General features: G+C 46.7%; 1 protein-coding gene across 2 annotated transcripts in view; it reads left to right on the top strand.

The window, feature by feature from the left end:
- SELE (selectin E) overlaps positions 1 to 5,411 on the top strand; it is an 8,349-nt gene extending 2,938 nt beyond the window's left edge. The window contains exons 6-14 of one of the 2 annotated variants that reach the window (XM_017729647.1): positions 421 to 606; positions 717 to 902; positions 1,469 to 1,654; positions 1,765 to 1,950; positions 2,215 to 2,400; positions 3,370 to 3,477; positions 3,767 to 3,788; positions 3,898 to 3,969; positions 4,327 to 5,411. In XM_017729647.1, coding sequence (XP_017585136.1) covers positions 421 to 606; positions 717 to 902; positions 1,469 to 1,654; positions 1,765 to 1,950; positions 2,215 to 2,400; positions 3,370 to 3,477; positions 3,767 to 3,788; positions 3,898 to 3,955 — 1,118 coding nt within the window. In that variant the 3' untranslated portion in view covers positions 3,956 to 3,969; positions 4,327 to 5,411. The remainder of the gene's footprint in view (positions 1 to 420; positions 607 to 716; positions 903 to 1,468; positions 1,655 to 1,764; positions 1,951 to 2,214; positions 2,401 to 3,369; positions 3,478 to 3,766; positions 3,789 to 3,897; positions 3,970 to 4,326) is intronic. The other variant, XM_017729648.1, reaches the window with a different exon arrangement.
- Positions 5,412 to 13,480: the final 8,069 nt, after the last annotated feature.

The raw sequence follows: 13,480 nt of genomic DNA, 5'->3' as shown, positions 1-13,480 counted from the left end.
GACTTTTCCAACTCTTAGGTGGGAACAGGGAATTGAGATGACCTAGCTGTGAGACTGCTTTCAACAGGCCAGTTACTCCTGACTGTAGGAATTATTTTTTGAGGTGTTTGGCTCAGAATGAGCTACTTTTCTAATCAAGTTCAAGCCTCAAACATCACCCACCAGCAGTCAAAATAGGGAAATTTTGGATTGTAAATAGTTGCTGTCATGAGCTGCATATGAATTAGCAGTCTTGCCTTAAGAGCCAGTTTCCCATTTTGAGACATTTCCCCTTCTGTCTGCTTTCTGAGATGGTGGCATAGTAGACCCCTTTCTAAAGTTGCTCCTGTTCAGTGGGTGTATTGCTAAGTACCAGAAAAGAAAAAAACTTTCTATGGTTTGTTGCAAGCTAAGCTCTGTGTTGTCCTTTGTGCCTTTCAGCTGTGACCTGTCCTGCCTTGGAAGTGCCTGTCCATGGAGCTGTGAACTGCTCCCATCCCTCTGTGCAGCTCACCTGGGGTACCACCTGTGAGTTCACCTGTGAGGAAGGATTTACCCTGACAGGACCAGCTACACTGCATTGGGTGTCTTGGGGGGCCGGGGACGGGCGCCAGCCAGCCTGTGCAGGTACCTTTCCTTATCCCTGCTCACCCGAGCCCTCAGGGCTGTCAGCATTGCCATTGTGTTGTTCTCCTGAAGCATCTGTGCTGATTGCTGTTGTGCTCCTTGTGTTGCAGCTGTGAGGTGTGAGGCTATCCCATGGCCAGCTGAAGGCTCTGTGACCTGTGACCATGCTCCTGCAGACCTCACCTCTGGCTCCCGTTGTGATTTCCAGTGCAGTGAGGGATATGTCCTGGATGGGCCATCCAGCACTGAGTGCACGGCAAAGGGACAGTGGTCAGAGCCAGTGCCAAAATGCAAAGGTGAGACTTGCTAGGTTGGAAACCATCAATTAAAGCTCAGAGTAGCTTGAAGAAGCTGAAGAGACTTTCTCAATCAAGTATAATCAAAGAGTAACATTCATCCCCACCATGTCTGTAGCACTTTTCATAAGCTGATCTCAAGGTGGGGTCATTTAGCCTCTTGTATTAGCAAGGAAACATCAGTGCAGGGTGACAAACAACACTCTGGGGCAGTGTCTCCAACACACACAATAACACACTTTTAGAGTGGAGTGTTCTGACAAGGATTCTTTATTCCCTAAACCACAAATGGGAGCCAGTGTCTGTTTATGCAGTCCAGGGTGGAGAGTAATCTGGAGCCATTCCCAGGATAACTTGAATGCTTTAGGTGCATATTTAAGGGCTCTGGCTGCACTGTGCAACCTCCTGAAATCACTGTTTCTGAGACACTGCTAGGTCTGAATGGAGGTATGATGGTTCTGTAGGGGACAGCTCCAGGTAGGGTAGGTCTTCTTGCCAGCTCCTGGAAGAGTGTTTATCTTGATCTACTCCAAACTATGCTCTGTGTTGTCCTTTGTGCCTTTCAGCTGTGACCTGTCCTGCCTTGGAAGTGCCTGTCCATGGAGCTGTGAACTGCTCCCATCCCTCTGTGCAGCTCACCTGGGGTACCACCTGTGAGTTCACCTGTGAGGAAGGATTTACCCTGACAGGACCAGCTACACTGCAGTGTGGGTCTTCTGGGGCCTGGGACAGGCAGCAGCCAGCCTGTGCAGGTACCTTTCCTTATCCCTGCTCACCCGAGCCCTCAGGGCTGTCAGCATTGCCATTGTGTTGTTCTCCTGAAGCATCTGTGCTGATTGCTGTTGTGCTCCTTGTGTTGCAGCTGTGAGGTGTGAGGCTATCCCATGGCCAGCTGAAGGCTCTGTGACCTGTGACCATGCTCCTGCAGACCTCACCTCTGGCTCCCGTTGTGATTTCCGGTGCAGTGAGGGATATGTCCTGGATGGGCCATCCAGCACTGAGTGCACGGCAAAGGGACAGTGGTCAGAGCCAGTGCCAAAATGCAAAGGTAAGACTGTTGGGAATTGCAGTTTTCTGGTCACTGGGGAACACACAGAAATCCACATTCCTATAGGGCCCTGGCTCCAAACTAAACTCTATGTTCCCATGTTTTCAGCTGTGCCTTAGAAATGCCTGCTCATGGCTCTGAGCTGTTCCCATCCCAAAGTCAAATTAACTTGAAAATAAATTGTACATATACCAGGGCAAAAAAAATAGGGCCAAAGACAGGAAAGTCCTTAGTGACTCTTAACCATTTCTTTTTGTGTTTCAGTCATACAGTGTGAACCACTGAGCTCTCCTGAGAAAGGCTCTATGGATTGCTCCCAGGGTGCTGGGATCTTCACGTACAACACCTCCTGCCACTTCAGCTGCCTTGAAGGACGGCGTCTCAATGGCTCTCGTGTTCTTGAGTGCAGCCATTCAGGAAACTGGAGTGCCAGCCTGCCCACATGTGAAGGTATTTTGCCTGTGACCAGCCACAGAGAGGTGCCACTGGGTTTCTAGTCAGATGAGGTGTGGAAGGGTGGTAATACCAACCAGTGAGCTAGAACACGTAGTGAAGTCCATGGATTCAAAAGCTCAACAAAATCACTCAGCATGTTTGAAAATAGAAGAGGGAAAAAATCCTAAAAGATCTTGGTGGAAAATGTTGATTTCTTATCCAAAAACAAAAGCTGCAACTTGATTTCAGTTCTTTTTGCTTGGTTTTTAAACAAAATATTTTCCTTATTGAGCTTTATTCATGTGAATAGAGACAAAAGCTTTTCTAGAGAAACAACCTTGTGGGGAAATCTGCATTCATGAGTCTGTTTCTCAGAGGAAAATTTTATAGGTTTTTTTATTTGATGTGATAGTTTCTTGGATGAACTCCTCAACCAAAAGACCTCACAGAGCTTTTCTCTCAGAGGCTGTAATTTCAAAGACAGAAAGCTCAGCCTTGCCTTCTCATTCAAGGCAGTAAGAGCTCTGCCACTGCCCTCAGCTGGAACATCCCTGGCCTGCCTGGAATGCTTTTGCTTGAGGTCCTAAAAGCTCAATTCCACTTTCATTTGCTTGAGCAGAATTTAGAACCTTGAATAATTTAATCAATCTCAGCAGGGTTGCTGAAAGAGGAAGATAGCACACAGGGAGTTAAAATATGAACTTCAACATGAAAAATAAGAGGAGCATAAATTGCTGTGCAAGGCTGGAGGTTAGAGACAGACCCTGGTGTGGGGAGTTTCTTGCCTTGCCATTGCTTTGGCAATGGGTGGGGTAATTTTTACCTTGCGTACAGGAACTGTCCTGTTTCACTGAGAGAAAACTTAAGTGTTACAAGCTGCAGTTCTGATGCCTCTTGAAGAGCGTGAGGAAAGGGAAGAAGTAGAGAGGGCTTCAAAGACCACACATGCCCCTTGATCTCACTGAAACCTTTTCATCCTTTCAGCCTCTGACCATGCCAGCTACGTCTCTGTGGGCATAGCAGCCACTTCTGCCTCTCTGCTGTCCACAGCATCATTCCTCCTTTGGCTTGCAAGGCGCTTCCGGAGAAAAGGTGAGCAGTTGGTCTGGGTCCACTGGTTTATTGACCTTCCTGAAAAATTTTCAATGGAGGGAAAAACCTCAAAACCTCCAAAGCCCTATATCTTGCTTTTTGAAAAAGTGGTAATTCCAATACTTAGTTAAATACCAAAATTATTTTCAAGAACCGTCCATATATGCCATGTTTGGCTTTTGGATGAACATCTGAAAAAGAAAAAAAGTAGTAATCCCCAAATATTTAGACAACAAGAATTAGGGCTTTTCTCTTGAAATGCTAATACTTTTTCTTATTCTTCTTGCAGCAAAGAAATTTATTCCTTACAGGTAAGTTGTGTCTCAAAAAGCAACATGAAAAAAACACTGCCATCACTTTGCTAAAATCCATTTGATATAAACCTATTGTCATTAAAGTACTTCTCACTTTTTTTTATAGGAACTGGCAGGAAACAGCCAGTGAAGGTAGTTTCCAAAGTGCTGGTGAGAATGTCTAACTCAGGTGTTTCAGGTAAGCACGTGTGATGTCTTCACTCACAAATTCTCTTGCTTTTAATCACACAAGCAATCAATCAGAGCTGCTAATTGCTATACAATTGCTGACATAGCAATATATGCTTTGGGATACCTAGTGTATCTTGGCATTGCATGGAAGTACCTAACAAGACTGATGGATTTATTGCTTTAGAAATAGTTGTTCAGCTCCTTAAAGATGACTGTGCTTAGCATTCTGTCCAGCTGCATATAGTATTAGGAGCACTTTTATGCAGTTCTGCTACCTGCTGCATACAAAATTCCTCTGAAATGAGAGCAAATACAAATCTATGCCAGTTTTCTGATTTATAGAGGAATTTTGTTCTCTCTGCAGGAATTGAAGCCACCTTCCCTTACGTCTCAGATTTCTGAAGAATGAAACTGCATGCAAATCAGCAGCTGTCCAGATGTTTTTACCTCTTGCTGACAAGAAGATTGACCTTGTGTATGACTCAAATTTTGAACTCAAGCTGTCTGGTATTTCCATTGAAGACAAGCAGAGAGTAAAACTCTGGCCTTCTGGCCAAATCCTGCCTACATTGAGTCATGTAGTTATCCTAACTGGGAGCTTGCCATCTCCTGTCCAGATGGTGGGCAAGTAGTGCACTGCTGCCTAAAGAGGGGGCTGGTTCCTCCTCTGCTCCACTCAAAGGTACCAAGGTGAGGTGAAGACATGCATTATTTCACATCACTTACTACACTGCTGGAGGCATCTTCTCTGGAGTCATAGCAGTTATGCTTGCAGAAACAGGATCATCAGGATGAAAAAATATTCACTGAACAGCTTTGAAACTATTGATCTGGTTTGTGGAAGTCAGTTTATTTTAAGATGCCCCGGTCAATAGATATGGCTGTAGTGATATGGGCAATTATTTGGGTTTCTGCTGCTTATCCCAGAAAATGTAGATACCTTTTTTTTAACTATAACAGCACTAGGAACCATAGTGCTTACACAAAGTATTTTGGTTTCTGAACACAGCAGGTAGGTCTGAAATTATCTCATCCCTGTGGGATTATGTACTGTAATACATACGTATGTATTTATTTGTATATACATACATATTTATTTGTGCAGCTTTTACTGTGGATATTTCTGTGCTCTTAACTGTACATATATTGTAAAATACTTGTTCTTGAGTAGGTCTGTGGCCGTTGATCAATTGATCAGAATGTATTTTAAAATAAATAGGAGGTGTTTGTAAGGATTGCATGCCTGCATAATGTTTACGAATGGAATAGAAGACTGAGATTTGTATATTTATGTATGGAAAATATGATTTTTGAGCCATTAGAAGTCTTCAAATGAGAGTCTCTTTTAATTTATGTTAAGTTATGACTATAAATTAAAAACCTCTCATTTAACCTGATATACATTGTCCTATTTGTAACAGTGTTTAATAAAATGTTTTCAATGTAATACTCCCTATTTGTAAATGTGAATCATTTAAATTATTTGGGTCAGCCCTGTGACTTGTGGCTTCAACAGCAGAATGTGAGTGTAGGGAGAAAACTGGCTAAAAGCAAGACTGTCCCTTGGAGCTTTCCATGTTTCCATAGCAGGCAAGGACAGAGCAGCCAGCAGATGGAGCTGACTGCCTGGGACTAGGACAGCCAGAGCTCATGCCAAACCACCATCCCCAGTTCTGAAAGGGAGGAGGAAGGCTCAACAGTGTGTCCCGTGAAGGTGCCTGGGCCAGCAGTGAGCTCTGGCAGGCAGGTGCAGGAGAGAGAGAAGAGCAGAAAGAGAAGCAAGTCGGTGATCTTGGTGCATAAGTTACAGCACAAACCCCTCAGCCCATCCAGGTTTTTGCAGCCCTTTCTGCTGAGAAGTTGAAAGAGTTAGCATGGGCCTACAGTTGAAAGCAGAGCTCTGGGGATAGTGCCGACTCCTGTCCAAGGACCTCCACTCCCACCCTGGCCTGGGCTGCAGCCAAAGACTCAGCCATGGCAGCTGCTGGGGAGGTCCCAGTGGTGGTCAGACACTCCCGTGGTTGCCCTTTGCCAGCCCCTGAGATGGCCAAGGAAGCTGCACTGTAGCTCTGTAGATGCTGCCAGGAGCCTGCCCTTGCTGACAAACCCAGCCAAGGTTCACGAGAAGCCATCAGGCCTGTGAGTGAGGGAGTCAGTTTAAAGGTGCTGCACCACAGGGGACAGAGCCCAAACCGAGTAAAGAACTGAGAGTGGCTGTCAGTGCTTCCACTGCCTTGACAAGGTGGGGCCCAACCCTGTGAGCAGATGCAGAGCAGTAATCCTCAGGTTCCCTGAGGGGACGCAGAGATTAGCCCGGAACGCCCTGCTCTGAATCCCTGCAGGAGCTGTTTTGAGAGCTAAACCACCACATGGATGCCCCGGCCTGTCCTTGTTGTTGTCCTCTACACGCATGGCCTGCGTGTAGCATCCTCTGGAGAGAGCTGCTTATCCAGCATGCCTCCCACCCTGCTGCCCAGGGCAGTCCAGCTCCTCCTTTCCTGACCAGAGCTGGTGCTTCTAGCTGTTTTCCCTGGGATCTTAAAGGGGTTTTATTGCCAGAAAAGAGACTATAAAATTATTCCGTCTCTTTCTCCAAGCCTTGTGATTTCTTGGGGCAATGTTCTTCTAGTGAGATCACATTTGGGTGGGATTCATCCTCTACTTCTCCCATATATCCCCTAGGCCAGACAAAGACTCTCTGAAGGGGATTTCCTTTTTTTGCAGTGACTCTCAGGTTACATCTATGCTCATAATTAGTGTTAGTCCAGGACACAGGCAAAAACCTAGCCTTTGCTCATCCAGGTTTCTTGGTTCTTTATCCCCTCCTGGCACAGTTTTTCCTGCCTCAGGATATGATTTACCAGTTATGATGGCATGATGTGTCCAGGAGCTTCAGGAAGTCATTTTATTTGTAGTGGATGTGTCTCTGCCAGTGTCTGGGAACGCAGCTCTTGTTTGCTATCTGTGTAGTTCCCATGCTGGCAACAATGGCCATGGGAATGCCGTCTGCCAGGCAGTCCTTTAGTCACTCCATTGTGTCACTTCTCCGTATGCAGTGCTGAGCGACCACTGAATGGGCCACAGGACCTTTGCTGGAGGGACCTTCCTTATTTCCTGTTGTTCCACTTCCCTTAAATTCCTCAGCTTTCCCTGGGCTCGTGGCATTGTTCAGAATGGGATCCGTGTTCTGCCTAGCATCTTATTTTGGTGCGGATGTCTGCTTGTGCTGTGACCTATGGAAGCTGTGAAGGTGACATTAACTGGAAGGCACGCATGTCCTTTCACGGCTCTGTGTGTTTGCTGCTTGGCAAGAGGATGGAATTGGTAGCGTAACTTAAGACAATCCTGATGAACCCAGCTACTCAGGGTGGCTTCAGCTTTTTTACTTCTGCAGTCTGACAGAAGGCGACTTGGAAACAAAATTTCACTAAAAGTCAGATAGGCAGTGTTTGATTTGGGGTGAGTGTTTCTGTGGGCTTTGGTGATATGGACAGTGTAAGACCTGCACAGATTGGATTTGTGCCTTCTGTTTTCATAAGCAATTAGCTTATGAAAAATCAAACAAGCAGTCATTTACCAGGGCCTGGCTGAAGCTGCCTTGCAAAATTCCAGTTTTTAAGGAGTGGACAGGACCCAGCATTTGGCCAGTATTTCTCTTGTGACGATAAGTCACTGCTCCAAACACCGGAGGTTGCACATTCTTGCAGATCCTTGCGTGCCTTGCTGAGGCCTGGCAATGGGACTCTGGAGCAGCAGCTCCCGCAGGAGTTGGTGTCATGATCCAATTTCTAAAACCTGCTCGGCTCCTGCTCTGGGAGCTGTCAGAGGATATTAGGACCCGGAGGCCAGCCTGCAAAACACAGTGTCTGTGCAATGCAACGTACTCAGGCCTCTGTGAGTCTGGTTTCTGTCCTGAGTCTTGCTGCTGTTTAAATTCCTCTGGTTCTTGCAGGGGGCTTGCTCCTTTCCTTTGGCTTGAGCGTGCTGCTCATGTGCAGCTGGTGGTGTGTGTTTGGTGAGGGGTCTTCAGTCCACAGACATAGAGGAGCAAGTTGTTGTGATGAGCTCTTGGTCAGGGACAGAGAAGTCCACAAGTTTGCTGCTCCCTGGGAGCCATAACTCACATCAAATGAGAACTACAGCCTGGGCTTGTCCAGCGACAGACAGGACAGGCTCCTGTTGGTACTGGGCAACAGGAGCTTGGTGGAGGTCAGAAAGGCAGGTACCAGAGCCCAGCCTGTCACAGCATCTGCACAGTTGTCCTGTGGAGCTCCTGAGCCTGGTTTATGGCCTCTCTCCTGCACACCTGTCAGAAGAAACAATCAAAATTGCAGGTTAGATTTGACCAGCGGAGTCAAAACCTGCTGTATGGTTTTCGCTACTCACCTGGCACTATTAAATCTCACTTAGAAGGGACGCAGACTTGGCCAGTACAGCTCAGCCAGAGAGAAATCTGAAATCACAGAAAGAAATCTGCAGCCCAGAAAGTGCTGATGATGGCGAATGCTTTTTCCAGCTCAGGAAAGCTGCTGCCAAGAACAGGACAGTGTGCAAAAAGCACAAATGCTTCCTAAGCAAGGCAGCAGATGCCCCCAGGCAGCTGCCAGCAGGTTTTCTACCTGCCTTCCTACTTCAGGGAAGGACATTCCCTGAAAAGCCCAACAGTTGCATTGACTTTCAGCCTGGGCCAAGTGGGACCTTCACCAACTTCTCGCCTTGCCAGCTGCCATGAAAGCAGCGATGGCAGGTGTGAAATTGCAGGTGACTTGCTTGCTTCTGGCACTCCAATGCTGTCATTTTTGGCTTTTGACAGCCTCTGAGTGGGCAGGATGAGGGAATCACACTGAATTCATGTCTTCTGGAGCAGGCCTTGGGCCATAGAGCACCTGGGTGGAAGGAAAAGGGTTAAAGGGGAGATAGGAAACATTTTGTTCAGGGCTTATTCCATAGGATGATTTCTGGGAAAGGAGGGGTTGCAATCAGGCAGGAGGTATTCATGTCAGGATCTTGGGAAATCAAGCTCAGCCTGGCCCAAACCAAGGGGAAAATATAGCACAGCCTGTCCAACATGAGAAAGCGATGTCCCCACTTTACCTCATCTTGTGTCAGTGCAAACAATCCAGATAACATGAAAATCAGACATGGTGGAATGCTGACATTACATGAACAACCAAGATATCCCATGGGGAAATGATACAGTTTGAGCAGAAAGACACTGGGTGTTGTCCTGGAAAGTCCTATCCTAAGACAGAGAGAAAGGGCCCTGTTCAGTCCTCACTGTATTTCCTTGTCCTTCTCCCTTGTCTCAGTTGGTACCAGGGATCCCAAGTTGGTCCTGGATGGAGAGCGGGGTATGCTGTCTGTCACAGGCTCTTCCCAGACTGGAGTCTGATGTGGATGGCTCCTGAAGGCAGCAGAGGAAAGCTCTTCAGGTGAGCTAGGAACTGCTGGATCACTGTCAGAGAATGGAGAAGATCTCTGCTACTTCACAGCAGATCATGTTTGATCAATGCAACCCATGGAAACAACCAGATGCAGCAGAGGTTCTTCTATTCTGTCTTCTAATCCATGCCTTTCCTACAACTGAGTTAAAAATCTGCATTTTTAAAATGTACCAGACATACAACGTATCTTGTAAAGTAACTGCAACTACTTACAAGTTTTTGGCTCATGGAAGTCACATAACTACTGAAAAGAAATCAGGCATAGATCCCCATTTTCTCCAGACTGCTATTTGTCCAGTTTGGCTGCATTAAATTCAGCAGTGGTTCCTTTAGGCACTGACAAAAGTGTTTCAAATGCTGCCAGACAAAGCTACAAACACACACACACACACACACACACACACACACACTCACAATGATCAGTCAATGCTTTTGTTTTGTCACTTTTGCTTCCTGTTTCTTAGAACACACACAGGGCACATTTTGGTTCTCAGCCCATTAAATGGTGAACAAAACCTCACAACATCCTTCCCTGTGTCCTAAGGGGGAGAAAGTCTTGCAGGTCAGCCTTTTTGTGGCAGAAATGGATGATGGAGACTCCATTCACTTTAAAAGCACTTTATTCATGTTTCTGCGTGATCAGGGGAAATGGAGATGGTTGCAAACAGCAGATACTCTACTTCCATGAAGCTCTAGAAAGTGATTCTGCCTTAGAGTAATGCACTGTGCAAGGATAAACCATCTGGAGAAGTTTTAGGAACATGGGCTCCCCTATATTTTTCAATGAGCAAAATTAACTCTGAAGAGCAGGTTTCTTCTTGAGCTTACACCTGAGGAAAGAACTTGTCAGAGGATCCTAGAAAATAGGATTTAAAGAGCCCTGAGAATCTACTTCAAGCTGTCTCAGACTGAGTTATACTGCAGGTGGAGGCTGGTGCTGTGCACCCTGTGCAATGAGCAGGGGCTCTGACAGGAACCTGGGTGGATCCCACTGCAGTGGCACCCCATGTCTGAAAGGATGTTCCAAGCAACCCCAGGGGTTTGGGTGCCAACTCCTACTAAACCATGTCCCCAAGTGCCACATCTACATGTTTTGTAAATACCTCCAGGGATGGTGACAGAATGATACTGAACTCCTTAGAGGAGAGCTCTGGGACCTTCCCAGGAAGAGCAGAGGAGCTATACCAGGGAAATGACATGTCCCTCCTGCCTTCTCTTCCTGCTGCTGGATAGGAGGCCAAACAGGCCTTTGCTCTGATCTGGGACAGCCATCCTTCTGTTCCCATGTCTGGAGCGGGAAAACCTAAGCCTTCAGGGTGTTTGGATGCTGAGGGAACAGGTGCAATAGGGGACCTAAAAAACAACAGATCAGAAAACATATGGGCCTGCCCCAGCTCTTAATTAACCTAATTGCTGTAGCTTCCACAAAGGTCTGCATGTTTTCCTAGTGTGGTTTCCGGTGCAGGCAAGCACCACTCCCTGTGATAGAGAGCAGACACAGTAATGCTCTCAGCAGCCCCTTTCATTCTACAGGGGGCCTTGCAGGACAGACCACCTCCATAAAGCCCAGCTGGTGGGCCCAGGGTGCAGGTTCTTTGCAGCCCACCCCTCCAATGAGATGCTGTGGGCTTCTCTGTAGAGAGAGTGGGGCAAGGAATGAGTTTGGAAAGCTCAGGAGGGTTATCACAGCCCAGTGGTGTGGCTCGTCAGCCTGCCCTCTGTCAGAGGAGGTGACTAGCTGATTGCTGCTGCAGGGCAGTGAGTCACTCAGGCTGCAGGTGGTCGGCTGATAAATGTATTGAGCCAGCTCACCTGCAAGTTCGATGGCACCATGAAACCACTGGGTATTTTTAGAAAGAAACTGTGTCCTGACTGGTGCAAAAAGAACACCAAATGCTCTTTGGTTAAAGAGCACAACTGGGCTGTAGCACTTTCTTCATGACTTCAGACCTAGAGAAAGGGTAGTCAGGAATTTTTACTAACCTCTTTTGTTGCTCAGACAACAGCAATGTTTTTTTACTTGAGTCACTCTTCCTCACTGAAAGTATTTGGAGAAACAAGTCATTCCCAGTTTAGTTAAACATTTGTCTTTCCATGGCACTGAGTTGTAAATAAAGCTGTTGTCCTAAAAATACTAAACTACATTTCCTGAGGTTCAAAGATATCCTCTAACAAAAATTCTTGTGTTGTGCTGCAAACTGAAATGTGAAATTGGCTGTCCAGATGTCTGGTAGTGAGCAGCCCAGCCAGCCAGCCAGCTCTTTGCAAGGGAGCAGCTATTCCCACTGATGTGCTTCAGTCCAGCAGAGCCTCAATCCTTGCTGAAACTCAAGGGCTGGAGACGTGAAGCACAGCAGAAGGAGCTGCCTTGAGAGATGCAGAGATGCCAGTGAGAGAGAGTGCAGTGTCTGCTGCAGGCACATCTTGTCTGGCCAGCCAAGCCAAATGTTTATCACCTTTGGATTCACCATGCTGCCCAAAAAAGCAAAACAGACGTGTAGTAGTGTTGGCAATCTCCGTAGGAACCTCCTGTCTGCCAGATTCTCTCTCCCCGCCCTCCCAGCAGGTGCCAGCTGGGTTTTTGCTTTCTTTCATCCTGTGATTGTGTTTCATCAAAGCAAGCACAGTCACGGGATGCAGAGCCTAAAGGCTTACTAAAATTAGGCCTGATCTTTGGTCCTGTTTGCAAGTAATTTCTAGGCATGGTGATGCCTGACACACAACCTGGCTAAAATCAAGGTTTGCAAGTCCTAAGTGCAGCTATGTTTGTGTTATTGTTTGCAAAGTCCTTTGGAGCAGCTGTGTGCCTGCTAGAACAGACCAGCAGCACACAGACTCGGATCAAAGAGCCCCTGTGAAATAGATCTCAACAGACAAGCAGGCTCCACTATCCAACTACCTGACAGAGAAGAATCACAGGAGAAGCACAGGGGATGCAATTTTGACACAATCACACCATGTTCATACAGTCCCCATGACTCAGTGCTGGTGTCACACGTGTTCACTGCGGAGATCTCTGGGTCTTCTGCAAGAACAACCAATGAACAAAGTCCCAATTAAGTTAAAGGGGCTTAAACAAATCTTTCAAGTTGAATGTAGTGGTTAGTGTTTTAGTGGATCTGGATCTTGCTAAAGCTTTCCTTCCCCCCTCATCCCACAGACCTACTTAAATAACAGTGGTTACTAAAGAGGAATTATGAGCAGCAGTTCAAATCCCAAAGTGCAGCCGGAAGAGGTGTTTGGAATACATGTACAAAATACCTTCAAAGAGGTGATGAATAAGCAATAGAGGCAAGGAGGGAGAGTAAAAAGTGTGGTTTCTGACTGTTTTTACACTAAGCTCGTGATGGTTTTTGAATGAAGAGGAAGTGTGGATGTTGGGTCCTGGTTTGGCTGATTGCCAAACATGCCATGGAAATCAGTGCCCGTCTGGTAGCGCTACCCTGGGCTAGAAGAGCATTCAATCAGTGCTGGATCTGGAACAACAAATCCTCCCAACCCTGGTCTGCTCTTTGGGCAACAAATTCTCTCTAGTTCAGGCCTTCATGAAGACCTGGGTGGCCAGCAGTGCTCTGCCAGGCCTGTGCTCAGCTGCCTGCTGCAAAATGGACTTCTAAATAGCAGGAACCAAGGTGAAGCCAATCTCATTCTGCAGCAGCCTGCGTACACCCATGATATTCCTCTGGTGCAGAGCTCTCTGATTTCCTTTTCCCTGCTACGTGGTGTCCCCATAAGCTGCAGCTTGTGAGAAGGAAAGGGATGTATGGGATGTCTCACGGACAGGGATGTCCAGGACAAGGATGGAGAACTGTTTTAAGAATGTATTTGAGAGAATTGAAGGGATTCAAGTGCAAAATAAATAAAAAGGAGTGATTCTCCATTTTCTATTTACCTGTCCTGGAGACTGATGTCCCAGAAGCTCCCTCTGAGTTCCAGAGAGAGATAGGGGAGATCCTGGTGTCAGCCCTGAAACAGGCTGCTCCGAGACTGTTAGAAGCTTTATAGGCCAAATGCAACACCTTACATTTCAGCTGAAAACAAAAGGACAATCAGACATGCTGAACACACTCACAG

The sequence above is a fragment of the Corvus brachyrhynchos genome, unplaced genomic scaffold (genome assembly GCF_000691975.1).
Source record: "Corvus brachyrhynchos isolate BGI_N302 unplaced genomic scaffold, ASM69197v1 scaffold101, whole genome shotgun sequence".
Classification (NCBI taxonomy): Eukaryota; Metazoa; Chordata; class Aves; order Passeriformes; family Corvidae; genus Corvus; species Corvus brachyrhynchos.
This window is presented reverse-complemented; position numbering and strand designations above follow the sequence as displayed.